This window comes from Acanthochromis polyacanthus, chromosome 19, assembly GCF_021347895.1.
Source record: "Acanthochromis polyacanthus isolate Apoly-LR-REF ecotype Palm Island chromosome 19, KAUST_Apoly_ChrSc, whole genome shotgun sequence".
In the NCBI taxonomy this organism is placed as follows: domain Eukaryota; kingdom Metazoa; phylum Chordata; class Actinopteri; family Pomacentridae; genus Acanthochromis; species Acanthochromis polyacanthus.
This window is the reverse complement of record NC_067131.1, coordinates 16,407,191-16,434,854: the sequence shown is the minus strand read 5'-3', so window position 1 is coordinate 16,434,854 and position 27,664 is coordinate 16,407,191. Positions and strand designations below refer to the sequence as shown.

Sequence of the window (27,664 nt, the reverse complement as noted above, 5' to 3'; positions counted from 1 at the left end):
CTTTTGGCACACTCAAAACATTTTTGTGCAATTAAGAAGAATCGAAATGATAAAAACTGAGAATTTCAAGAAGATCTCTTTTTGTTAAAATTTCGTAATTATGTTGAACTCTACTCAAGCATAATAAAAATTTTGTGTATCAAATGGTCAGAAAACACAGCGAAATGTGTAGATTTCTGCCAAACAAGGTACCACATGTTTCTGAAGCCAAATCACATTCAAAAGATGAGGACTGAATTAGAAGCCAATTATATTTTTCTGCAATGTTTGGTCGATAAAAGGAAGGTTTCTTAGATTTAGGTCTGATGTGCTTTCAACACACAACAGTTGTAAACCATGCAAAAATTTACGTGCTTAAATTACTCTGAATTTTACTTTTACTTTAGACTAAAGTTACCAGAAACAAAACACTTGAGCGTTGGTTTTTTTCTATAAAGGTTGCTGCCTAAGATTTGCAGCAGCAGCAGTGCAGCTTAATCCTGCTTCAGCTAAAGTTAGCTCAAACTCCAGTGGAAACAAACACACCTACGCAGCAAAGGCGAAGCAGGCGGGCGGTTTGCAGTGAAGACGACAACATCCTTTAACCAGCAGACCCAGATTCAACCACATCCATGTCAGCGAGCATCCACCCTACTGAAGTGTCCTTTAGCAAGACACTGAATCCATGGCCTATGATTGCAATACGCTACTTGCAAGCGATCTACAGTGCTTTTTTTTCAGTTCAACACCACGCAGAGTCATATCTCAGCATCACTGGATGTGTGTGTGTGTGCGCGTCTGTGTGTGTTCAGCCACGGCGTATCACCCTCCATCATCGTGAGTTGAGGGGTTGTGGTTCCTAGAGAAGCACTTTACTTAAATTAGACCCTCAACGAGTCGACATGCAGGTGTCATGGTGTGTGTGTGTGTACGAGTGTGTACGCTTGTGTCTGCAAGTATGCTGAAAATGTGTGTGAGTCTGTGTGGGCGTCAGAAAGTCAGTGCGTGCCTGTGTGTGAGAGGGAGAAGAGACTGAACAAGAGAGAAGCGCAGGATCAGCAGACAGCGAACACGAGAGAGAGGCAACAAGGCAGCGAGCGGAGGAAGAGAGAGGGTGGGAGCCTGTGATGAAGTGAGAGAGGCAGAGAGTGAGACACAGAGGCAGAAAGGAAGAAAGAAAAAAGGTGAGAATAACCCAGTCTGACCTTATTTCAGCACGCCTTTTTCCATTCTTTATATTACCTCATTGCTGTAATATTTACACAGGAATAAAAGATTATTGGAGAGATCCACGGAGAAGAAATGAAGAGGGAGGAAAGGAGGGAGAAGGAAAATAAACAAAAGGAAAGATGGTGATGGAGCTGGGAAAAACAGATTGAAGTTGAAATAAGAGCTGCAATTAATGATTATTTTTATTACCAATTATTTCCCCAATTTATCACTCAGTCTGTGAAATGTCAAAATATATTCTTATTTCTCAGAGCCCCATCCTTAAATGTCCTGTTTTCTCCAATTAACAATCAAAACCCAAAGATAGTTCAAAGATATTTAATTAATAATGATTTTTTTTTTTTTTTTAAAAAGCAAGTACATTTCAGAACCTGTGGATGTTTGGCCATTTCTCAAAAATGACTCAAATAAAAAAATTAGACATCAAGATAGCCTGTTTGATTATTTTAGATTTGCCTCCATCGGCGCAAAAAGTCTCACCCAAACAAAGTACACACAATAAAAAATAATTAAAAAAATCCCCATCCTAGGGCAGAAACCATCATGTTAAATGGACTTAAAATACATTTCCATAATAAGTCTCGGCACAATGGCAAATAAAAAGCTGTGGGAAACAACAAGACGTACAGATTCTGTGAATGCAGTCAGTCCATCAAAGCAGGCAGGCTGTATAATAATTTAACGTAAAATGGAAAAAAATCGTCTGAATTAATCAGCTGCTCTTTTGATAATCTGTTAGACATTTTAAGCAAAAATGCCAAATTTCCAGAGTATTTACTGCAGAAATTGCTGCTTCAGCTTCTCTTAAACTAAATTTCTTTGAATTTTGATCATTTTGAAACAACTTAAAGATGCCACTTTGGCTTTAAGGAATTTTTCACAGTTTTTGATACAATTTATGAACAACATAATTTCATTTTGTCAGTAATAAAACAAATCTTTAATAATTGCTTAACATTACGGTTTCTTGTCGTTCAGGAGAAACATATTTGTGATAATATAATAAAAACATCTTATTGTTTGTGACAATAATTAGTCCTGAGCAATATGGCAATTAGATAACAATGTTTTAAACATATAGAGTTTGTTTGATATGAAGCTTTCCTGGCTATGTTTTTTCAGTGGTAAAAACACACCAACTGTACACGTTTTTAAAAAATGATTTCCACGTAGACCCAGAATCACACGACATGTTAAATCAAACGATATCTTAACACACCAGCAAAAACATCCTTTTGTAGCTGTAAAATTCATCAGCATACCACAAATGGAAAGAGAAAACTCATGAACACTTTGCTATATTTATGAAATATTTATCTCCTTTTGTCATTATTTATTTGTTTATTTATTCTTACATAAACGCACTGCATTAAGTATTGTGTAATTCAGCCTTCAGTTACTAATTCTGACTTGAATTACAAAAGCTTTAACAAGTGAAGAAGTTGATAAAACACAGACAACACTAAAAGGTTCTGATGAAGCGAGATGTATGGACACGCTTTCACACACACAGACAGGAGGGAGCACACACATGCAAAAAAAAAAAAAAAAATCATACATTAAAGTACACATTCACACACAAAAGAAGTCTCTGTATTATGCATGCACACATGCTTCCAAACATTACAAAAACACACATCAAAACGGCCGGAAAAGACAGTAGGTGGTTATTAAAGAGACAAGAGAGAAAAACAGAGAGAAGGAGAAGAGACACTTTACCAGCAATCAAAGATTCAGAGGAGAAGAGACAGAAAAAGAAAGAGGGAGAAGTGGAGGTAGAGAGAGAGAGACATGCAAAAGGAGAGAGTTTGCTTATAATCAGCCTGGATCCAAAATTTAGACAGGCACACACAGAGGCACGAGCAGTCCCAGTAGGATTAGGACCTTGGCACTGTGTGTGCGAGTGTGTGTTTGTGTGTGTGTAGTGTGCACGTCCCACGAGACTGATTAGCCATGAATGACTGATGACGGATCTTTGTTTTTTTTCTCGCTTTCTCTCTCTCTCTCTCTCTCTCTCTCTCTCTCTCTCTCTCACTCCCTTTTCTTGTTTTCTTTCTCACTACTCTCAGCTCGGCGAGAGCATGGGAGAGGATTCTCTCTCTCTCCCTCACACACACAAAGCTGCACACAGCTCCATGTATATTCAACAAAGGCTCCTGAATATACTTAATGCTTTCATGTGTGTCACTGTGTAACGATCCATGCTGTTCCACACAGCTGCTTCTCTCTCTTTCTTACTCTCTTCTACCCTCACACACAGATATGTACCTACTTCCTATTTAAGAGCACATTATCGGTCTTTCACACCAAATCCTAAATCTGTTCAATCTGTACGACGGCAGCAGTGTGACTCATGAAAACTGAAGGGTCCCGCATTCAGGAGGCCGTCCGACCACTCTGCCTTCTTTAACCTCACCTCCAGATGAACCTACGGCCCCCTCCATCCATCTAAACCACTGACAGCAAAACAAACTGGACATAGACCCGCCTGAATGGAGCCCATTACAATATGAATGAGCCAAACAGAGCTGAAATGAATCGAATAGAGAAGCAAAACACAACAGCCGAGAAAAGGGCCCCGGCTGAGTCAAACAAGTCAGCTCGAGTGACGATGAGTCAGGCATAAATGTGACCCTGAGACAGATAGAAGCCCGGCCCGTCTCAGGTGTCCGTTGCTGCTGTGATAAGCGTTGCCGTGGTTGCACCGCCTTGGCTTTGTGGTGTGCATTTTCAGGGGGGGGCAGACCTGTGGATCTGCCGGGACTGTGACATCATGTCTGCCCCCCCCAAGCTTCTCTCCAATGCTAAGTGATGTCACCTTTCTGTCATGTTGCGTAAACACGGAATTGCCTTGACCCTTCTGAGGAAGAGGGAAGCCATAAAATAGCAGGGAATTACAGTGTCTGCACAGTTTCTGTGCACCTATCTTTTTCCTGCAATCACATCATGAATAACAGCCACATATTTAAACACCTTACACTGTAGTTTTAGGTGAACACACACTCACACACAGGCACACACACAGAGCCCCCTCCTCCTCCTCCTGTACAGAGTAAGAAGCTGTTTTAGCCTTGTGTTTTGCGGGCTGTTTAAAATGTCATTTTTCTCTCGTTTCTTGGACTTCAAAGGCGCCTCACTGAGCTCTCACTCCCTCTTGCCAAATCCTCCAAACGTTTCTGATTTAGTGAGTTGGCCACGGGCCGAGCAGCACCGGGACGGGCCCGTTAACAACCGGCCGAGTGGTGGGGAGAAAGGGAGGGGGCAGAGGCAAGGAAAGAGAAGGGAGAAACAAATGAGGCAATGTGGAAAAGGAAAGGAAGCAGGCTGAAATTGAGACAGAAATAGGAGGAGTGCTGAGAAAAGCTGGTCTGCTAACAACGCAAGGAAGCGATGGGCGTGAGGGGAGTTAGACAGAGATGGGAGATGGATATAAGAGGTGGGGGGATCGATTGAAAAGAGAGAGCAAAGGGGGAGAAGAGAGGAGAGGGGAGGAACATGGCTGTAAGGAGGAGGAGGAAGGAGGGTTGGAGCACCACTCGAAGAGCTGAGAGGAGCGAATGCAATAGTGAAGGGGAAGTGAAAGAGGAAAGCAGAAGGAGGAAGAGGGCAGGGCGAGCATGTGGTTAAAGAGGGGCGAGGAAGAACGGGGGAGTCTGGTCAGTGAGGGACAGCAGCAGAAGAAGGAGAAGAAGAAAAGGGGAAAGACGAGCGAGAGGGAGAAAAGAACACATGGACAGAGGAAGTCTGGCGCTTTCCATTCACATGCCAAGTCATCAGATGGTAGTGTGTGTTCACACCCCGGAGATGTCGCAACCAAACGCACCCCACTCCCTTCAAATCACTGCTACCGACAATAAGCAGCTGTTCTCATGTTGGATGAGAGTTGGAGATGAGACAAAAGTCTTTCTGTCACAGTGGCAAATGTGCTTCAGAGCAAATGCAAGCTTCACTCCAACCCCCAACATCAAAAGAATTTTTGATTCACCACATGCATTCTTTTTCCATCTTCATACTGACCTCTCAGGCAGCTCAAATCTCAGTCACAGTTTGTCTGAGGTCAATTTGATTAGATGCAGCAAAACACTTACAAATATTTAAATCATGTGCCATAGTTCGCTGGAAATACCAAAGCATACACAGGAGTAGAATTTGTTATGGAAATGGCTTTAATGACTTTTTCTGGCCTTCCTTAATGACTTAATGCTTTTAATTCATCAACAAATTTCAAACAGTCATTTAGCTCATTTCTTTGACCTTGCTGCATGTTTTATCTCACATTTAGATATGAGTGGTGCGGGTGTCCAATCAGTTTTCCAATATTTTAAGGTTGACAAAAAATTGTGATAAATAGCAATTTAGAAAGAAAGCAGCAAGTGTGTTTGGATGAAATTAACCCTATCCCAGATCACTCCTGCATGCAGTCTATTGCCCTTAGGTAAAGCATGGCGTTAACTTTACCCTGAACATATGGACTGTTTTGTCTCATATTTTAATATTAGTGTTGTTTTGTAAGCCAGACTAAAATATTGCTCATATGATTAGAGACAGAAAGCCATTTCTTTTTTACTTTAAAACTGTCACAATTTTAAAAATTTATTTTGTTTTACAAAATTGATCGGTAATTTGCTGGAAAAAAACATTTTCCAGCAATAATATATGCATATTATAAAGAAAGCATGATGCTGGAAAAAAACAACCTAATGCCTTCAGTGGTTTTCTCCTAATGCACTTTGCTAGGTTAACATACTGTAGTATAGCATTGTATTGTATTGTATTGATCCAAAGTAGGTCGAAAAAAATTTAGATTTTTTTTCTCTTGAATTGAACTGAATTTACACTCTTCTCCTTCACCGCCGCATCCAGTCGCAGCTTGACTGGCTGCAGCCTTCACCAGCTGTCTCCTCCACGCAGGGGGTCGTCTTGCACGCTGCACCCGAGATGTGCCCCTTGTACCCTGGGAAGTGTTAGTAAGGTGGAGGAGGGGTGGGGTGGATCTGTCCACTGCTGACTCATCTCCCACACACACACACACACACACACACACACACAGGCAAGCATCTCCTCTCTCTCGCTTTCACTCACTCACACTCCTGAGAGGCAGAGGAGATGCCAGGCTGAAGAGTCGGGGATGACGGCCAGTGGGTGCTGTCAGGCGGTGGTAATCTGACTGGATTACCAACCAGGTGGAAACATTCAGCCTATCTACTCCCTCAGCCCCCCTCACACCCCCACCGCAACCCCTTCTCCTCCTTCCGCTCCATCCATCATTGCTTTTCTTTTCTGCCTTTCTTTCTTTATCTATATAGGGCTTCCCCTTCACCTTTTAACATAAAAAAAGATGCAGACACTCACCCGCCAATGCATATCTGAACTACAAACCAAATTCCACAAGCAAGCACACACACGCGCGCACGGAAATCAGACTCATGCATGCACATCCTCTCTTTCCATGCCCCGCGACTTGTTTTGTGTGTGAAGGTGTGTGCAGGTAGGAGGGTGAAGGGGTGTGTCTCATCTTTGCTGCCGTGACGATCAAAGCCAAAGCAGAGAAACTTCCAAGAGAGGAGAGACATTACTGACAGCATCGTGATGAATGGACAGGGCGTCTGCAACACACAGACACACACACAGACACACAGACACACAGACACACACACACACACACACACACACTTAGAAGAGAGATATGCAGAATTTAACTGCTGCAGCTTGTGCTTCACTAACAAGACTGAACATGGGGAGAAAGAAGGGGATAAGAAGAAGAAAAAGGTCAGGAGAGAAAGGCCAAAGAGAGCAGAGAGAAAGAGAGAAGTGACCGAGAGGTTATCTAGTCCAACTAAAACATTATGATTAGGAATTATTACTTTTTCAAAGCCAGAAACACAAGCAGCTGAAGATAGAAGCACTTCCAAGTGTGTGAATGTGTGCAGCTGTGCATGCGTGCACACCTAACATGAACTAAACTCATTCTGTCTGTATTACTAGGTCATACACAAACACACACACACAATCATGTAAACAAAAACCGTCTGCTGTCTGGGAAGTAACACACCTGTTCAATGACAAGCGTCGCCACGCCCTCCATAATACTGCACACCTGTGCTACTGCAGGCTAAACCTAACCCTAATCACACACACACACATGTGTGCACGCACTTGCACAACTACTGCCCAGGGGCTACATCACAGGAAAGGGAAGAAAGAGAAGGAGAGAGAAACTGGAATAAAAGCAAAGCGGTGAAAATGGGAGGGGAAAGAGAGCAAGACAGACAGACAGACAGAGACAAAGGCTTTCCCACTGCTCCTATCAGTAATCTAAACGCCTGTGTAATATCATTGTGGGGTTTTATCAAATGGGGGCTGAGTCTTATGGCGTTGGTATGCGTCTGTCATTCCATCACCTTGTCAAGCGCGACCGTATTCAAGCAGACACCATGCTGATCTAAATAAGAGGCTTCAGCAAATTGATGGATTGCAGGTTTTCCAGGATATGAAGAAATGGGAGAATGAGGGGAGTCTTTTTTTTTTTACTTTGAATTTCTGCAAGCGATACACCCAGTTTGGTAGTGTGAGACTGTAAAATGTGTGTGTGTGTGTGTGTGTGTCGAGGATCTGAAACAAACCCCTGTCATAGCCCCCCCTCCTGTCTTGCTATGGCCAACTCCACATCATATCTACCCCCTGTGCCGAGGCCTAGGGCCAGGCATACAGCTTTCTGAATCTCTAAGGGGGGCAAGGACAAAGGTAACCCCCATCCTAACCTCCCAGCAAACACACACACACACACATACCCCAACCCCCATCCCAAAACAACAATCCTCTATGCCCATCATGTCAGTCAAAACCCCATAAGGGACATGCATGGAGAGTCTGGATATCTGGAATCTCAATACAGTGTCATGCACCTTGAGACCCAGTGAGAGGCCCTCTTGAATATATTTCAATAGCATTATCACCCTGCATTACTATGCTTATTCTCCCTTTCAACATTACAGAATCATTTTTAAATTGGGCCATAATGCATGTCAGCGAGCAGCAATATCAGTCAAAGTGGTATTTAAATCCTCACGCAGGTTAGATGATTATTTGTCACAGGTTTAAAAATGACATGGCTGTATTTTGTCGCTTAAGTCTTTTAAGCTGAATTTAAAGGAGAGAGGCAGCTAAATGCCATGTAAAATATATATATAAAAAATTTAGCACTATAAAATAAATTATTTCCATGTAGTTATTTTATAATATATTTTGAATATAGCACAATGTAGAACAGTAATTGTGTAAATTATTTAATAAGTGTCAAACTGTAAAGCATATGTTTTTCAGAAAAAAATATATTTAGTTCAAATTGCCTTTGCGCAAACACATTAAGTTCACTTTTTGTCAATTAAATACGCTTAATTTTACTTTATATTTTTAAAAGATCTAAATTATAAAAAATAATAAATCTAAATATTGCACTATTAATCTTGCATGCTCTACGTTATAAAACAGTGACAGAAAAAAAATCCAACGTCTATAAAAGTGGCTGAAAATGAAACAAACACATGACACTCACAGCAAAAACTACAGATTCTGAGATTTTCAAATGTAGTTGCTCACATGACAGTGTAAGTCTGAGACAAGGAAAGCTGACAGAAAAATATGAACCTGGTGTTTGAGAGTCACGTTCTCTTCATGTAAAGCCAAGACTAGAATCAGAACCTGGCGAACATGAAATATCAAAATGGCTCACTTTGTATTCTGCCGACAGAAGTGTGGAAATTTTAGATTTTGTTTCTAAATTTAAACAGCATTTTTTTGTAGTGTAAAACTATTGAACACTGAAATAAGTGGAGAAAGAGGATGTATGGATGCAACACACAACCGCATTATTCAGTCTCTTCAAAGAACTCTGAGCATTTACTACTAATAATAATTAACCAGATTTATCATCGGACACGTTTTGGTCCAGTATGAAGACTATGATTTGAAGCAAAAGCTTTTTCTCGACGCGCACACACACGAGCGCGTGTCCGTGCACCACACACACACACACACACACACACACACACACACACACACACACACACACACACACACACACACACACACACACACACACACACACACACACACACACCCCTCCCCTATTGAGAAAGGATACCAAAGCTACTTGTTAAATCTAATGCATGCACTGTCAACCCATTCGCACCCCGTCACGTCCCCGCTCAATATAGAAACCGGATTTTCTGGTATTACCCGCACCTCTATTAGCCATGAGCTCCCCTTCACTCCCCCACCTCACCCCTGCGACCCCCGGTTTGTGACCAGAACAAACCAGCGTGCGCTCTCTGGAGCCCACCGACACCAAACCAGCACCATCCCCAACGGAACCACACATGAAGGAGGAGACACTGCACAGAAAGTGGCTCAGCTAATAGCTTTAATTTATTGTTTAATGGGAAATATAAGCGCTGGAACAACCCAATTCTAATTAATTACATCAAATGGCAACGATTAGTACTTTACTAATTGATAAAACCATATAAATCTATGACAAGATTATGCCACTATAGAAACACCCAATAATTCCTGTTTGGGGAAAAAATCCTGGAATATTGAGGTTTAAAACAAACAAAAACAGTGAGGATGACTTAAGCCGTAAATTTAAAGTTAATCTAATTTGCAAAAGGAAGGTGAACTTCCTCTGTGTATTTCATATTTTTGCTTTTATGTGAGACTACACTGACACGTTATATTTATTTTCGTGTATTACGCACAGCAAGCAGCTGCGCCATAAACACTTCATTAAATAAAGTAAAACATAAAACTCTTGAAGATGCCTGTGCCTGTTTGCTAATTTCTAAATTTCAACAAAGTCAGAGCAATTCCCTTCCACGTTAAATCCTACAGAGCTCCAAGGTTTCCCAAGGTTGCAATATGGAGAACATATGTTTCAGACAAAAGAGAGTGCATGGTTTTGTTTTGCTTTGTTCTTTTAACCCACACTTGTCATTCATACACGCAAAAGAAGTGCATTCGCAACAAACCTGAGTGCGGACCCATGGAGAGATGGGATGAGTAGTATTTCCCGGGCTGGAAGTGTGCGGGGTGCTGCACGGAGCCGTGGCCGCCTGGCGCCATCCGAGACGCGGCGCTGTGAACCAAAGCGCTCCGCTCCGTCAGGAGGTGGTGCGGAGGAGCGAAGTCTCGGCTTTCCATCCCGACGAGAACCGATAAATCCCAAATCCAAAGTAAAATCCGGAGGCACCGAAGGTTTTCTCAGGCACCCAGATGCAAATAATCCCTTTTATGAACTTCGGGCTCCCCTCGCTTTGAGCGGAGTTTTGGCTTTGCAGGGCAGAAACTGAGTCCCCGTCATGTCCTACAAAAGAGAGAGCAGGAGACAAGTCAAGGCGCTGACAATAATGAGCCAAGCAGGGATGTAGCGCTGAAGAAAAGGCTGAACTGAGAGACAGTCACTGTTCATGTTTAGACAAACAAGCACTATACACACAAAAAGCAACTGAAAAGTCACAAAAAGCCCACATTCACATCTAATCTGAACTACTTTGACAACGATCCTCTGCGTTACTTTTAAAGGCGATTCATACCAGCTCGGAAAGGTGCGCAAAGTCTGCCCTGTGGATGAAAAAGGTGGGTGAAGTGAGTTGATGTGGGTTTACCCTGCACCCCAACAGAGGAGTCTCCCCCCTTACACTCACCCCTCCTCCTCACCCTCCTCTTTCATCCTGTGACCAAACACGATGCAAATAACGCACACGGGAGCTTTCTTTATCAGCGAAAAGAATGGAGAGGAAAGAGGAGATTTGGCTCAGGTACAAACAAACGATGCAGATACAGTACAAGAGTTCAAAGTGGTAAAGAAAAAAAAGCCTCTTCCGATGAAGGAGTTGTTAAGTCTTTAGACACAAGGAGGACTGGTCATAAACAAACTGGACCTCGGGGCGTTTGCACCAAAATATCAAGAAAACCATCTGCACAAAGCAAAAACGCAAAAAGTGTTTTTATCTTTGTGGTGACCAAAATCTAAATCCCCATAGAGCCGCAAATTGAAAGAAATACACACACTTCTGCTTCCATTCATGGATTTATGTAAATTGATTTATTCCTTCACGTATTTGCCATAAAATCGGACCCCCTGTTCACACATGTATGGTTGTGTCACTCTGGAGTAGAACATATTCCTAATTTTCTATTTTAAAAGACACATATATAGGGATTAATGTAAAGTCCAGCAGTCACACTGGGTCTGTTTGCTGTGTAGCTTTTATAAACTAAATCTGGCTGGCTGTTTTTTTGTCTTCCATAAATTTACACAAGTTATTTCCTCACCGCTGTTGGACTTCTGACAGTTCTCACCACTGTGATCGGGATTATTATTTGTGGTTGCCGCTTATTAATGGAAACGACGATGAAACAGTTATTTCTATAAAGTCAGCAGCCCCCTCGCCTCCTGACAATGGCACACACACCATGCATTTCTGCTGCATATACTGTATATATATGGGCTACACTGTAATCACAAACACAAATCAAATCACCTTTATGCTCCGGTGCCAAAGAGTGAGGCAATAAACAGCGAAATAGACTAGGAAATCATCGACTTTATATGTATACCTCATAGCCCAGGTCATTTACTTAAATAGGGCTCCCTGTGATGCTCATATAGGGAGATCTGGGTGCCTACGCTCCCCAAACACACCTCAGCAGCAGTCCATCTATTAGGCCTTTCAATGCATGGCACGTCCATCCAGCACTCTGTAGATGCTGATAGCACCTCCCAGGAACCAACGATAAAGGAACAAAGAAAATATCAAATGCTCTGGTGGACCAGGGGCTTATGAAGTGCAGAGGAATATAGCCTGCATAAGCTCGGATATTTCAAGTCTTCTTTAACACACACACACACACACTCTCACACAGATTTCTCAAGGACTCCAACTTTCAGGAATTGTGTTTTCTTTAAGAGGGAAAAAATCTCCAAAGTTGCGCAGCTCTGACAGACCTTGCAAATGTTTTCGTGAAGTCTCTTACGCTTTTAATGCACCCCATTAGAATATTTAGCCAAACTGCAAATGCATCTAAATGATTAAATTAGCTTTTTTTTGTTTATTTGAGGGAACCACGTTAGCTGTTTTGACCACATCTAGTCGACAGCAAGAGGTAAAAAATGAGGGAGAGGAGCGCAGGCTGCTGCAAGCGCACAGGGAAGGCAAAATGGACTCTCTCCTGTCCCCTAGGCTGTGAGAAACAATGGCCCTTCTCTACGGGACATCAATCATAAACCACTCTCGTCTGACATTTGTCTATACATTTTTAAATTTTCAGGCCGTAAACACACGTCCTGCGTGTTTACATTCCACGTCAACAGAGAGCCACTCAGGCTGCATTTAACAACCTGAATCTAAATCCCGTGTTATCGCACGCCACGCAAACAAAACGACGTGAGCAGATCGCGCGTAACAGTTTGGGAAAATGATCATTTGGATCTGCTTGCAGTGTGAGAGATGGTGTGTATGTGTGTGTGTGTGTGTGTGAGAGAGAGAGAGAGAGAGAGAGAGCGTGCTGAATGCGTGTGTGTGTTTCATACGTGGAAGGTGTTCAGACTTCCTTCCACTCTACGCAGACTTCTCCAAACCTTCTACACACACCTCCCAAACACACACACACACACCTCCACCATCGCTGCCCTGGAAAGGGTCAAACTATCGTCAGACGAAAATCCTCCTCTACAAAAGTAACCACTGCTGGTCAAGATGACATTACATGAAGTTAACACAAAAACCAGCACATCCGCAAAGAATTGTTGTCTGTCTGCTCTCAAACAAAATAATTTTAAAAAACAAGCTTTTGTGTCATTTGAGCAGAAATCTACTCAATCATAAATGTGTGCGCATTTGGGTTGAAAAAATAAAAGACTTTTGGAGTGGCTCTTTGGTTCTGAGGCAGACTCATTACCCTCAACAATTTTCCAATAAAGTAAAGTCACAAAGCATAACCAGCGCACTAAATCTGGATATTCAAAGGCCGGATAAACAGGAGAGACAACCCCGGCTGTGTCGAAGACAGCCCGGCGTCAGCTCAGCCTTCATGCCGAGGGAGCACTGCAGCTTGCAATAAAACCTCTCCGTCTCCCTCCCCTCTCAAACACACACACTCGAACACACACACAATAGCGAACTAACAAAGAAAATAATTTACAATTTATAATATTTAAAACCAGGCGCTACAAGGATCGCTGGAAAGCACAATGTTTTTTTTTTTTGCTTTGTTTTTGTCCTGAATGAATTAAGAACGCAAGTAATTTGGCTGTAACATCAAGAAGTGACACACATATCGTGGACAGCTCAGCCGTGCACGCTGGACAGGAGAGGACACAGTGAGAATGAAATGAATCACTCAAAAATACTGCACAAAAAAGAGTCAGATCTGTTGCTTTAATGCAGTTACAGGATGAGTGATGTCTTTAGATGGTCATTCTGCAAACTACACAGAGCACTAACTGCATTATATTCTCTAAAGGTATGACAGCGGATAACGGCGTGTTTTGTAAATGAGGTGTATCTGCATTTAAATAAATCGGCGAATTTAAATAATTCTCTTGAATGACAGACTTGAGCTAAAAACGCCGTACGCTAAAGATGACAAAACACAGCTGTAAAATAATTCTCTACTTACTGGTAAGTTATATCCATTGTATGGCGAGTAGGGTGTAATGAAAGAAAAAGTACAAAAATACTCAAAGTGAAAATCCCCGAGTCGCAGAGATGAAACATGTGGGATTGATTACATCCTATGCTGCTGCAGACTGTGGTGTGCAGTCAGTTGAGGTATGGGAGAGACGCATCGTAGAAGTTCAGGCTTGTAGTGAATCGAGGCTCGTTCATGCAACCAGAGACTCAGACACGCCGGGTGGAGGACGAGGAGGAGGAGGAGGAGGAGGAGGAGGAGGAGGTTGAGGTTGAAGGGGTGTGTGTGCGGGGAGGGGTGGACGCGTAGGCCTATTGGTTTGAGAACGACAATGTGAAAGCGTGCCCGTGAGGCGCTCCCCCACCTCCGCCCCCACCCTACCCTTTCCTACCACACACACAAACACACACGCGCGCGCACACACAACTACTACCACCCCCTTCGACGGCAAACACACGCTGCCATTGGCTGCCGCTCCGAGCCAATGAGGAGACCGCTGGAGCCGCGGAGCGAAACGGCGGGCGTTTGATTTGCAACCCTCGGCGCGCTGCGTGCGCAAGCAAATGCGAGGAGACAGGGCGCACAGCTCGGCTGTTCGGTGCGGAGAGAGGAGAGGAACCGGCGCTGCCTGCGTCTCGTTTTTTCCCTCCTGATCGCTGGTGGAGAGCAAACAGCATCCAGCCCATTCTGTGTGATCCCGCTGCAGTCGAGTTCAAATGCTGCCTGCGCTCTCACTGCTGTGTCGTTATTTTTGCTGTGTGACAGCGATGATGTGATAGTTTTATTGATGCTCCTTTGGGGAGATCCGCTTTTATGCTTGCCCCCACTGCACGTGTTTTGCTAAATAAATCCTTATTAGAAGATTAGGTTAGATTCAACTTTATTGTAATTGCAGAGTAAGGCAACTAATGCAGTTTTGCATCTAACCAGATGTGCAAAAGAAGCAGTAAGAGTGCAATGCAAAACGGTAGAGCAGCAAGAATGTGCTAAAATACATACAGTATGAGCAATGTGTGTGAGTATGAAGATATATATAGTATATACAATATACTACAGACATCATAAAATGTATGTAGTATATACAATATATAGTTATAAATTGAAGACCATAAAAATATGGCTAATATATATATAATAGTGTAATGTGAAAATTATAATCAGTATCTGATGTACTGGACTTTGAAGCTCTTGCAGTGCATTTTACACAAAACCCTTCTTTAGCTAGGAGAAGTTTAACACCTATAATTAATCTAAATGAATTCCCTACCAAGTAGGTTTTCACATATGAAGAAAATGACTTGGAGTTTTGGTGCATAACTGAAAACAGAAATATGAAGAAAATTTTAGAAAAAAAAAGAAAAAAATGAAATAAGAAAGGCAATAGCAAGTGTTTCAAGTCAGTGGAGAGTAGGCCTGAAGTCAAATGTAAATTTGATATAGATAATTTGTCCACTGAGATTCTTGGAATAGCACAAATCAAATTTAACTGTCTGCTTCACTCATAAAGCCAAAACCTTTTCAGACAATTGCTAGCTAATTAAATCCTCCAATATTTCATATACACATAAAGTAGTCTGTGAAACATCACACCTAGGTTAATATAGAGAAAGGGTTAATAAAGTTGCTATTATTGGAGACTTGGAAAGGTTACATGCAGCCTATACAAACAACACAGGCTGCAGTATATCCACTGTTTTGTATTTCATGACTGTGTGTCTGTTTACCTGTCTCTGTCTGTTCCCCTCACTCTCTGTCACACACACACATGCGCGCGCGCACGCACACACTCACACGGGCAAATTGAATCACTGCGTAATTTGAAAGCATTACTGTCCTCGGGGTTAGCCCTGCGCACGGTTCACTAATTTAGCCAATTAAAAGTGGAAGGATATGGGCTTGTGTGTTTCCATGTCGAAATATATGAGCTGCTATAGGCTAATATTCCCCGTCCAGGTTTGTTTATACATGGAAGAAAGGGTTAAAACTCGGGGCTTTTTTCAGCCCTGCGACGCTCCTGATTGGCTGGCAGCCTGCCAGAGCGCTGTCAATCACCGAGTGTAAACAAGGCTCTGATTGGCTGCTGGCCAGTCCACACTGGGCTGCCTGAAAAAAGCAATTACTGCCCCTGCGGTTTCAAGGCGGCCCCGCGCTGAACGATGAAAGGAGATAAGGAGGGGCGGTTTCAAGGCGCCCCCCACGGCGAACCCCGTTGGCCCCAGAGCAAAAGGAGAGTCAAGAGTGACTAAATCAAAGGGAATACGGTAAAAGGGGGGAAATTACACGTTGTATTAAATGTAGAGGCTAAGATTCGCAGGAATGGTGCAATAACAACTTTGTGTTTGGAAAATGGAGGAGAGAACAGAAGCGGGAAACGGCTGCCGAGAGGGAGCTCCCCCTTTTCTTTTCTTTTCTTTTTTTTTTTTTGCACAAATATGGAGGGAGAAAAGTTTTGGTCGACAAAGGAGACGGTCGTATAGGTTTGTCAAGAAGCACAAGTGTAAGATTTTCTCACCCAAACGTTACAGCAGTGGCAGTATTGGATCCTCGGGATTCGACTCTCACTGTGCTGCTGCGCTTTCGGTGTCAAACTTAACTTTTTTATTGCCAACTATTTAATAATTAAGTGGACATTCCCGGGTTTACGCAGGAGCTTAAACGGTAGGTCAGTTATTATAAATTTTATCTAAAGGGCGAGGAGATCGCATTTAGAGATTTTTTTTATTTCTTAATACCGAAAAAACACACCTGAAAATAAAGATGACAAATAAAAAATATTTGAAAAGATATAAATTACAAACATTATATATAAAAATGTATACATTTGTTAGTCAAATGTACATAATGCATGTTTGCAAATCCTTACAGCCTGTATGCTTTTTTAACTTAAGTCAAACATAAGCAACCATATTCTAACTGATGTCCTTTCACATTAAAACACAGAGTCTCTCCTTATATCTTTGGTCCAACCCCAAACAAAACACACTGGAAAAATAAAGAAGAGACCAAAGCTGGTTTTGCAGCTGACACGGCTTACAAAACAGTGTGTAAGGAAAGCACAGTAAACAAATAAAATAAAATAAAAAGGCAGGCTCTCATCTACAAAGTGGAATTAACTGATACATATATAATTCAAATCAAATAACGCCAAAGAGAGCAGATTTATCAGCTCTGTAATTAGATAATCGTTACCGTCTTTTCCAATTCACATAGCAGCCTGCATGTCCAAGCACTGCATGCGCTCTGCAATGGGCTTCAGCCACCACGTGTCCACACACACACACGCACACACACACACACACACACCCCTCATATCTGTACATATCCGCAGATTTTTGTGAAAGCTTCCACTACTGATATTTTACTCCATATTTAGACAGTAAGACACCTCTGAATTATAATGTATGCTTTGAGGTCCATTAAGGGGACACAAATAAACATTGACAAATCTGGGTCTACTCCTGCACCAAAATATGTGGGCTGCCTGTGTATCTGTGCACACTCAATAAGAGGAAATTACAATGATTAATTATTTAAAAAGTGGAGGGTGGGGGTGGGGGTATTAAAATATATATTGCATGTGACATCTATGTTATTCTAACCAACAGGTTTGCAGTTTCGTGCAAAAATCACAGTTCCCGGCTATTAATGCTGCAAAAACAGTGATGTAAAGGAAGAGAATAGCTTTTTTGTGTGTTTTCCATCAACCTTCACAGTAAAAGAGAAAAATGAGTGCTGCCATTTTTCTTGATTCCCAGCAGCTTAGAGCCTGTCATGAACCAATGCCAGGAAATGTCGACAGGGTATATACAATACAATACCCATACAGCGGATTGCAAGAATGTGATTGTAAATATACATATATAAAATGAATTAAACCAAATGACTCCCCCCTCTTCCCTCGGTCGACAGTGTTGTCCTCAGCACTAATGACAGAGGCACAATAAAGAATCCTGTTCCGCAGCTCACAAAAGGGGGCTCCGCCACTTAAAACAGAAATCTGCATTTAATTTATTTAGTGACAAGGAAAAGCCTTTTATTGCTTGATTTTTATTGGTTCTTTTTCACTTAAAAGGTGGGGGGCTGGGTGCGTGGATGCGTGTGTGTGTGCGCGCGCGCAGAGAAAGCATAACACAAGCACCCCAGTCCTCCTCGGGTCCGTGTGCCAGCAGCGCAAGCTACCCTATGCAGTGGGGAAGGAGGGGGGAGGAAGAGAAGAGAAGGGGAGGAGGGGAGGGGGGTAATTAATGCGGATTGACTGATTGCTCTTGAAACAGACCGGTCCTGCGCACGGATTGTCCTCGAGCGATGAAGCGTTCCTGACTGACACTTTCCACCTTCCCTTCTTCGCTTCCTTCTTCCCCGTTTTTCCCCCTGCTCCTCTCTCTCTTTCTCTCTCCTCTCCTTTCGTCCCTGCACACCAGACCCAGAAGCGCTGCGAGGCTCTCGCCGTTTTCCTGCCGTCCAGCCCCGGCCACACCGAGGCAGCTCTCTCCCCATGCGCCTGCTCCTGCTCCTGCTCCGGGTTTGCGGTTGTCACAACTTGAATGAAAAACAAATACTGCCCTGCCAGCATTATTTATAGGTTCTTCTCAGACCTTTTTGTTTCCAGGCTGCGCAGCGCCGTAATTTTGGGACACGCATAAGTTCAGCGTCGTTTTGTCGGACTGCAACTTTATCTCACGACGAGTTTTGTCTCCATAAAATGCCGTTTTGCGCGCATTAAAAAGTGCATAGCTTAAGTGCGCAGCAGTGTTCTCCTGAAATTAATTGAATACGTTTCCTAAATACGACCACATTTTTAAAAAAATATATAAAATTCACAGTCAAAGGGAAACACATTGGCAGGCTGGTTTTTAAATGAGGTCCAAATGGAGAGCTGTCTCCACGGGAGGCCCTCCATACAGGGCAACCATCCTATTCTTACCAAATATTTCTGATAGCCCTTTAATGATGAGAATTTCTAAACAGGGTCGTTGAGCAGGGAGACGCCCTGGCTATCTAAGATGGTGCAACCCCAGGAGACAATAGAGCCATATGAAAGCAGAAAAAGAAATGCAGCAGTGCCAAGCTTTGGACTGTGTTATGAAAAACAAGGCTGCTCTGTGCGCTCTGAGCGCGTAGCAGCGGCGGTGTGGGTACAGAAACCTCTCCTTTTTTTCTTGGTGGCCAACGCATTGCAAATATGAAGCTCAAACAAACAACACTGTCGACCGATAAAGACAGAAGAAGACATGATGAAGTCAGAAGTTGACTGGACACAAAAAACAACATGACCTTTTCTTCTCCGTGTGCGCAGGACAGAGGCTGCTATTTCTGATCATCCTGACAGATAGGCTGGAGAGGAGCCTCACAACGGGTCAGCAAATATTAAACGGCTGGCGTGAAAAATAAATAATAAAAAAAGAAGACTTGCGCTGTGAAGCAAAGCGTACTGCCTTGCAAAAGGCGCATGCCTCCAGATCGAAGATGATAGTGCAGCAGAGGATGATGATGATGGTGATGATGATGGTGGCAGAGGGAATAGCTCGGGCACCAAATTAGTACCTGTCACATAGCCGTATATCCGGCTGGAACCACCAGCAGGCCTGTATGGATGACATGAAAGCACCAGTATCTATTTATAGGCCATCAAAACACGCAGGTGGAGGCTTTAATTATCATTGCCATTTGAACATAAACAGCCATATCGTTCTGTCCCGTGCGCTGTTGGCAATGGGAGCTGTTGGAGGAGAGCTGAGTCGTAGCAGCTATGAAATGCTGATACTATACACGCAAATAATGGGATTAAACACGTCGTGTGTCCGTTGCACCACAGCCGGATGCCACCTCGTTTTGCGTGTTTGTCTTCCAAGATTTTGACAACACTTCCTTCTCCTCCTCCACTGCAAACATGCACATACTCGAAAATGAAAACATCTTGGTGTGCTTTTTCCCCCTTCAGATCATAAAATAAAACTTCTAAACAACACGAGCCAAAATGTGCTAATATGAGGCTGAGTAGGCCATCTCCAGGACAGGCCATGGGGTCAAGAGGTCACATGACCTTTGTAATAAACTCAACTGATTCCTTCACCAGAAACAGAGACTTAGTTTGCAACAAAGGTTGGTGCATGACTTTAACAGTAAGACAGCTTTTTTACTTTAAGGGGTTGGAAAACTTTCAACACTGACCAACCTTTTTGGAATACTCAAAAAGTCTCTTTGATTTTGTCCTTATTTGCTGGTTCAAGATTCCACAAAGCCTCAAATGACATCTTTGAATCTGTAACACTTCTCAAAAAAAAAAGTGATTTAGGCTAAAGATCTTTGAACAGTTGATACTGAACAACCTACTGTGTCAAATAAAGTCAAACTTTAAAAAGTAAAAGGATAAACAGTCACTACAATCATGGCTGCACTGTAAACCAGTCATGTGTCCAGAATGATACCGTTTTATTGCTTGTAGAGTCTGCACACAGTAAAACGGTTTTATAATTACAGTAAATGGCATCCATCCAGGAATTTACTGGATAGTTTTAGCAGATTTGGGGACATTTGTGCAATGTGTGCTATGCCATAAATAAAAATAAATAAATTAAAAAGAGTAAAAAAAATACAATATCTGTGCTTAAGCGTCAAGAATTTAAAAAGATATTCAATGCAAACTGAAGCTGAAAAAGTTTTTCTTTTCTGCAGCTTTCAAGTGTCAGTGTGTAAATTCAATTTCAAAATTAAGAAACTTTGCGCATGAAGACTATATTTGATCATGTTAGCCACAATTATTCAAAAATGAGACTGCAAATACATAGTTTAATCTTTAAATCTTTGCAGCTTTGTGAATAAATAAATAGTTATTTATTTAAAAAAATAAAAGCATTGGGCTTAATGTCAATGCAAAGTAGTGTAGGTGGGAACTTTAAAAAGAAAAGATAAAAAGCTAAAAGAAAAGAAAGGTGGAAAGAAGGAAAAAGAAATCCCTGCATCAATATCTAAATCCCGGATCAGTCATCTACACAACCTTTGTCTTTACTGCCACTTTATCAAACTAAGTCAGAAATCAGAGAGCATTTGCCAGCATGTTGCCAAAGCTCTTTGTGTGTGTTCCTGTGTGAGAGAGAGACAGAGAGGGAGATAAACAGCAGCTCAGTGGGCCGATCCTTATACAGTTTTACCGTGTAACTTAATATAAGAGAAGTAAGCCTGACAAACTATTACACCCAACTCTGGTCAACTAAAGGGAGTATGTGCTTCAGTGTGTGTGTGCGTGTGCGTGTGTGTGTGTGTGTGTGTGTGTGTGTGTGTGTGTGTGTGTGTGTGTGTGTGTGTGTCACTATATCCCCCCACCCTCCAACCCCGAGGCTCCAACTGACAAACTTTCTTATATTATCTATACACTCCATGTTCACTTATGGAAGTCATAAAGTATGAATCCGTCTGTACTAGTCCGCTGTCAGACTGTTACTTTACGTTGAAGCACAAAAGACAAAAAAAAAAATCCACATTTGTTGAACGCACACAATGCCAATTACACCAGGTTGTTGCATGTGTTGGTTCAAAATAAAGAGAACTGGGCTAAATCGCATAATCACTGGCCATAAAGAAAGCAGATAAATAATTAATTTCATGCGCACAGGCTGGACACTGGAGCTTCAACCCGCCTTGGAGACGTTCAGGCTGAAACATAAAGCAACACTTTTTGCAAACTACACGTCAAACTCAGTGAAAATGCAGTAAATTGTAAATATATGTATACATTTTTTTAAAAATAAATAAATTACACTGACAATAATTAAACGTAGACTACAGCCTACAAAATAACACCTCCCTAATGAACAGCTGTAGCGCACAGATTAAGGCGTTAAAGTGGAAAACAAACAGTCAAAGTGTCTTTCTTCCTCCCAAACCTTGAGAGCTTGAATAAATCCTGCTTCTACGCGCTCTCCAAACCAACGCGCCTTCAAATGTATGGACTTAAATAGTGCTCCGCTTACTTACACGTTAACTCTTTTTGCTGAATTTATCCACCGAGGGATTTTTCCCCCCGACTACAAGCGCCGGATCCCGTGGATGCGAGTCTCCGTGAAGCTGTATAATAGCAAATTTATGTGTGGACGACGCGTCCTCTCTCTCCCACAATGGAGCTGAAGCGCTGACATTAAACAGAAAATTGATGGAGAAACTCTCCCTTTCTCTCTCTCTCTTTCCCATGCACTCTCGTCTGGACTGGAAGCTTTCTTGCATTTTCTGTTTTCTTTTTTAAATCAGGGGAGGGGGCTCAGGGACATCATCAGGCGTGCTTATGAGTAACACACCAGGAGTACACCCACTCCTGTCCCCACCAACAAAGGTGGAGGCTACACTAAAATTGACTTCACACACATTTTACGCACCGAAACACACGCACATTTCCCCCTCCTCTGACCAGCACCAGTTTTGTTTTCATTTGTGAGTGTGCTGAACCGGTTCTATGCGTGAAGGTGGAGCAGGAGGCCAATCACTCTTTCCACATGCATCTCTCTGATATTCAGTGCGAGATTTTACACCAAACTGCCTCTCGCCTCCTCCGCCCTCAACAAGTTTTGAAAGAGGTTTTAGGCCCACGTGTTTAACCTATAGCTGTGCTGTAATGGAAGGCAGACCACACCAAACTCCTAGTTTTTATTTGTGGAATAGTCTGCCATGAAAAGGAGCAATCAGTCCACTGGAAATCTAATTGATATTTGTTTATAGTGGCGGTTGTTTGGCAAATGATATGCCTAATTACCGCCTGGAGGTCACAGTTTACCCACCTATTTCATATTCACCACTACCTACATCAATGCCTGCTGTATATGTGTGTGTGTGTGTGTGTGTGTGTATGTATATGTAGCTCCTGTCCAGAGTTTCAGAGGCATTTTGTTCTGAGGATGACCGACCAACCGACCGGTGCAGGCAAACACTGCAGTGCACACACGGCTTCAATTGTCAGAGCGCTATAAACATTTAGCACAGGCGTTAAAGAGTCCGTGGCATTTCTGCGCGTTTGCCCCGCAGCCTTTGATCGAGTCCAAACGGTCCAGACAAGTTCGTGCGTAAAAGTGAATTTATCTCCAGTTCTCGCTCGAGAGAGAACGATCTCAGTCTGCTTCGCTGCGTCGCCCTGGACTTAAAAAACAACGATTTCAAACATCAGTGCAGTGACAACATACAAATGCAAACTCAGTCTTCCTTTCGGGTTTCACTGATAAAGCGGACACCTCTGCGGAAAACAAATGAGGCGCAGGTTGGAGATGAATGCGGAAGAAGCGAAGTCTGTGAGCTGGAGCTTGGAAATAATCGCAGAGTAATAATTGCGGTGGTTGCCGGTGTCTCCTGCCCTCCTTCCCAAACAGGACCTCAGCCTCGGCTTTCTCCTCTTCTCCCCCTGCAGCCCCCACTGGCTGCCCCGCGGGTCACCGCTTCAGGAGCACCACGTCACCACGTTAACCCCTGCATCACCGCGTCCGGGGCAGAAGCAGGGCCGACAGCCCCGTGGGTTTGAACGGGAGGATGGAGGAGGGGATCCTCAAACTGGGGTGCGGGGACCTCCAGGCGCCCTGAAGGGCGGGTCCAGGGTGTCTCCGGCAAAAATGAGGAACAGGTTTCTTTTAATTTATTTCAACTCACCCCAGTACAGCAGTAACAGCTGTAATTAGGCTGCACGGGTTTACTTGTTGTGGGCTTCTCTGCATTTTTTTTATAAGCTGTTGTCCTGAATTTAGAAAATGTATTCTTGGAAATTAGAAACAAATTAAAATCTCATTAACTGTTGTGGTATGCAGACCATACTTTCTGTACTATGAAATTGGTAAATTATGATTTTTTTGTACTTGTTTGATATTGCAGCAAACCAAAACCAGAAGCACTGCAGTTCAGAGGCCAGAAATAGCGACCCAAGACACAAATATGTGACCTGATGCCACAGCAAGCTCTCTGGGTGTCAGTGGACTGAACAGAGACATAAAAAGCTTTGACAATGTGACATCAGACATTTCCATCTCAAAACAAGAAATATGCTCTACCAGCCCCAGCAGGCAAATCCACTTAAACAAACTCCAAGTTCAAGCTAAATAATTCTATTATGACTTTTCCAAACCGCTGCTGCCCTCATCACAGTGTTGAAAAATAGAATCTATTCTCAAGACCAAAAGCAACAATATATACATAAATCCTTCCAGTATGGTTTTGGCTTTGCCTTTGAAAGGATTTATGGGAAGGGGAAGTGGGTGGGTCACAGCATACCCCACCCACCAAGGAACATGACCTTCATTTGTCTCTGTAATGGCCTACTGTTGCATTGTGGGTCATGCAGTTTGTCTCTATGGTCAAACTATTTTACTTTGACATTAAAGTCACAATAAGAAAGGATGTTTCATAAGATATAATTCCCCACTATCCTACAAGTTTTATGTTCATTTATATTACAAACTAATTCCTGGGACTTGTTTTGCAAATATATGGCCTGTATTTTCATTGAAAAAGTTCCAGGAAAATCAAGTGTTTTTACAAAATGCATCCCAAAAATGACCACCAACAATCGGAGTCTTCTGACAATGTCTCTCTAAGTCATCCTATAAAACCTTATGATCACAACTTTTCCTGGAAACTATTCAGTGGGTTACCAAGTTCCCTTTTTCTGCACACATGCTGTGTTCTGGAGGTTGGAATTTATTAATATTCAAAAACATCATTCCTGTCACCTAAAAATGACTCCTGTCTGTTTTATATCTCACTCAACAACCTTCCTCAATGGATAAATGCGTCTCAGCTCGTCCACAAGACGTCCTAGTTGAGATGCCCGTGGTCTTTGTCTTTCAACCAAAGATTTAACCGTTAGAGAAGTGTGCTTACAAACTAAACTCAGACCAACCAAATATCCATCCATCTATCCGGTCACCTCAGCTCTGACAAAGGGCAGTTCTGTTGCTTTCGAACTGACGCCTGCAACCTGAAATGCAAACCTTCCCTCCTCATTAGAACAATCCCAAACAAGACCAGTTTACAGCGAAACCCCTGAATGGTCCGGGCCCTGTCTGCTCCACACTCTGCCAGTGTTGGGTAAACACACCTCAACAGATACTATCAGAGGTGTCAGGTGGCTTTCACTCGTGGATTCCCCCACATACTGAGCATTAGCACCTGTTGGAGCTACGTTGTTTGTTGTGGCACTAAAACATGCCTTTTTTCTCGAGCGCTACGCATTCTTTGTTCAGTGGGTGTGAAAATCTTTAAATAGCGTTGAATTCTAAGTTATTTATCAGAATTTCACAGTGTATATCGTTAAGTAGTAAACATGTTTACGTAGGAAACATCTGTAAAATTCATTACAAAATGCAGCAGCTGCAGAAAAGTTAATACTCGTCCTTTACAGCATTTGGCGTGTGTTTCCGACAAGCTTTTAAGCCAATCATGATGTTGTGCACATATGGCAGTATTGATAAATGTGGACAAATGTTTGAGATTTTGTCTCTAGATGTGATGCTTCTAATTTGCTGTGGTGTAATACAGTTGCTCATTCTTAACTGTGGCCAGAGACAGCTCGCCTGCACGTGTGTGTGTGTGTGTGTGTGTGTGTGTGTGTGTGTGTGTGTGTAGGTGGACGCCTGATATTTGTGTGTGTGTGACACAGCTGTGATAGGTTAAGAATCAGACGTTAAACCTGTCTCTGGTTCCAATTTGAGGCCAGCTCCTCTTTGGCAAATGAAAAACACTTCAAGGTGCCACTGGACCTAAAACCGACAGTGCCGGTTTTACGTGGTCATGTGATTTTTGGAGAACGGAGGTAGTTTGCCCCACAGGCAAGTGCACAGCACACACACGCACACACACACGCAAGACTGCACAGTGCCCCACGTTTATAGAGGCCCAGTGACCCCATAGGTGAGCCGAGCTGAATAACTGAGATGGCCACAAACGGGTGAGCTAAGAGAGCAAAGCATTCTGGGATGTGACTTCTTGCCAAAGCACTAAATTCTTTCATCTTTGCTCTCATATTGTAATGCATATCAGTCATAAAAGAGTGTTACATCACTGGACACACAGTGGTGCCTTTATCTTGAATCTGCCTTGTAGGTCTTCGTCTCTCAATACGAGTTATGGCCTGTATGCATATTCTATGAAGCAGCATTAAAACACAGCGCGCTGAAGTGACAAACAGAGACATCTCTTAAACGTCATGCCAGGCCATTCATCCTTTCATGCCATCGTCCATCCATCCTCTTTTCTCTCAGCCTTTTTTATTGCAGCTGCTAATGTAGCAGCCAGAACAGAAACAAAGCTAGCTTTGTGACCCCCACCCTCTCCTCACTGTCTGCTGACGCGTTCGCTTGTTCTTCATGTCATCCCCTAGCCCTTGTTCCCTTTCCAGTCTTTATAATTTTTCCCCCCTTCTCTTCACATCTGCAGCGGAATCACGCGGCTTGGCATGGCCGGCCCGGAAAGTCAGATGATCTCCGCATTGGCTGTTGCCTGGGAGAAGAACAGGGAAGTGTGTGTCGAAACCCATTTTTAGTCCGCCTGAGAGGTCAGAGGTCGGCTCAACACTGATCCAATCAGTTCAAACTATAAAAGGGCCAACTCACTTCAACGCTATCATTCCTTTCTTTTTTGCTGTTTTTAATACTATCTCTTATTTTGTCTTTGCTTTATGATCTCTGGTCTGACCCAAATGTCTCGCTTCAAAGATGCACTGATGTGGTTAGTAAAAGTAAACATCAACAGAATATCAATCACTTTACCAGAACATGTCCCAGAGCTGGACATTGACTGCTCAGGAAGTGGACACATTCTATACTTTTTTTCCTAAAATGGAAGAAAAAGGCAAACGTGTCAGGACTCGTAAGTGTGAAACTATCAAAGGAAGAATCTGTTAAAGCACTGCGATTGAACCAGAGTTTGTTCATAACACTGTGTGGGGATTTTAGGGTTTAACAAATCTACAGTTTCAAGTCCCTCACTTTTATGGCTCTAAAAAAACGCAAATGTTGTCAGAGTAGAAATCTCAGATCAGCATTAAAACTTAATCAATCAGGGGAGATTTATTTGGCAAAACTGCATATTAGATGCAACTGAAATGTTTAAATTCAGAATGCAATAGAAAGAAAACATGCAGGTGAACACAGGTGCAGTAGCTGCAGTACAGCTGTGGACTGATGCTGCTGCAGGTGTATGATCAGGAAGTGTCTGTACAAAGCTCCGTCTGCAGCCATCGTTCTCAGCAACAACAATATGCACCCTGTGTTGATCATGAGACTAAACCAATGTGGCAACACCAGAGGCTGAGGAAAGAGTGAAAAGCTCAGCTGGTGAGACAGAAGAGAGTAACTTTTGGGGAAAGAAATAAATGTATAGTTACTATAATTACAATTGCTCTGTGTCTGCTTTTATTTTAACCCAAGGCTGGTCTAAGGAAACCCTGAATTGCTCTTTGGTTTCATCCGCCCAGAGCTAATCCATCTATCACATAGAGATCCACTTGTTCGTTTTGTGAATATACAATAGAACATTACAAAATCGCTAACTTGTGCAACAGAAAAATAAAATTATAAAATCTATGCTTCACATATTGCATAGATGTGGATTTCTCCCTGCAGACACACACACTGCTACAGCTTCCCCCGCCTCTTTCTACACAAATGACAGCTCTTCACCACCTTCCTCCTCCAATATCATCCACATTCATAAAGACAGATATGTTTATATGGCATGTTGTGGGGGATTTTACATGAAGCTGACGCATTAAAACATCCATCTTACTTGGATGAAA

At 42.7% G+C, this 27,664-nt stretch overlaps 1 protein-coding gene across 1 annotated transcript in view; it reads right to left on the bottom strand.

Annotated features, from left to right (window-relative positions):
• Positions 1-14,187, bottom strand: part of bahcc1b (BAH domain and coiled-coil containing 1b) — a 59,548-nt gene extending 45,361 nt beyond the window's left edge. Inside the window, 2 exon segments of the mRNA XM_051939987.1 lie at positions 10,239-10,573; positions 13,891-14,187. Coding sequence (XP_051795947.1) covers positions 10,239-10,410 — 172 coding nt within the window. The 5' untranslated portion in view covers positions 10,411-10,573; positions 13,891-14,187.
• Between the last annotated feature and the right edge of the window lie 13,477 nt (positions 14,188-27,664).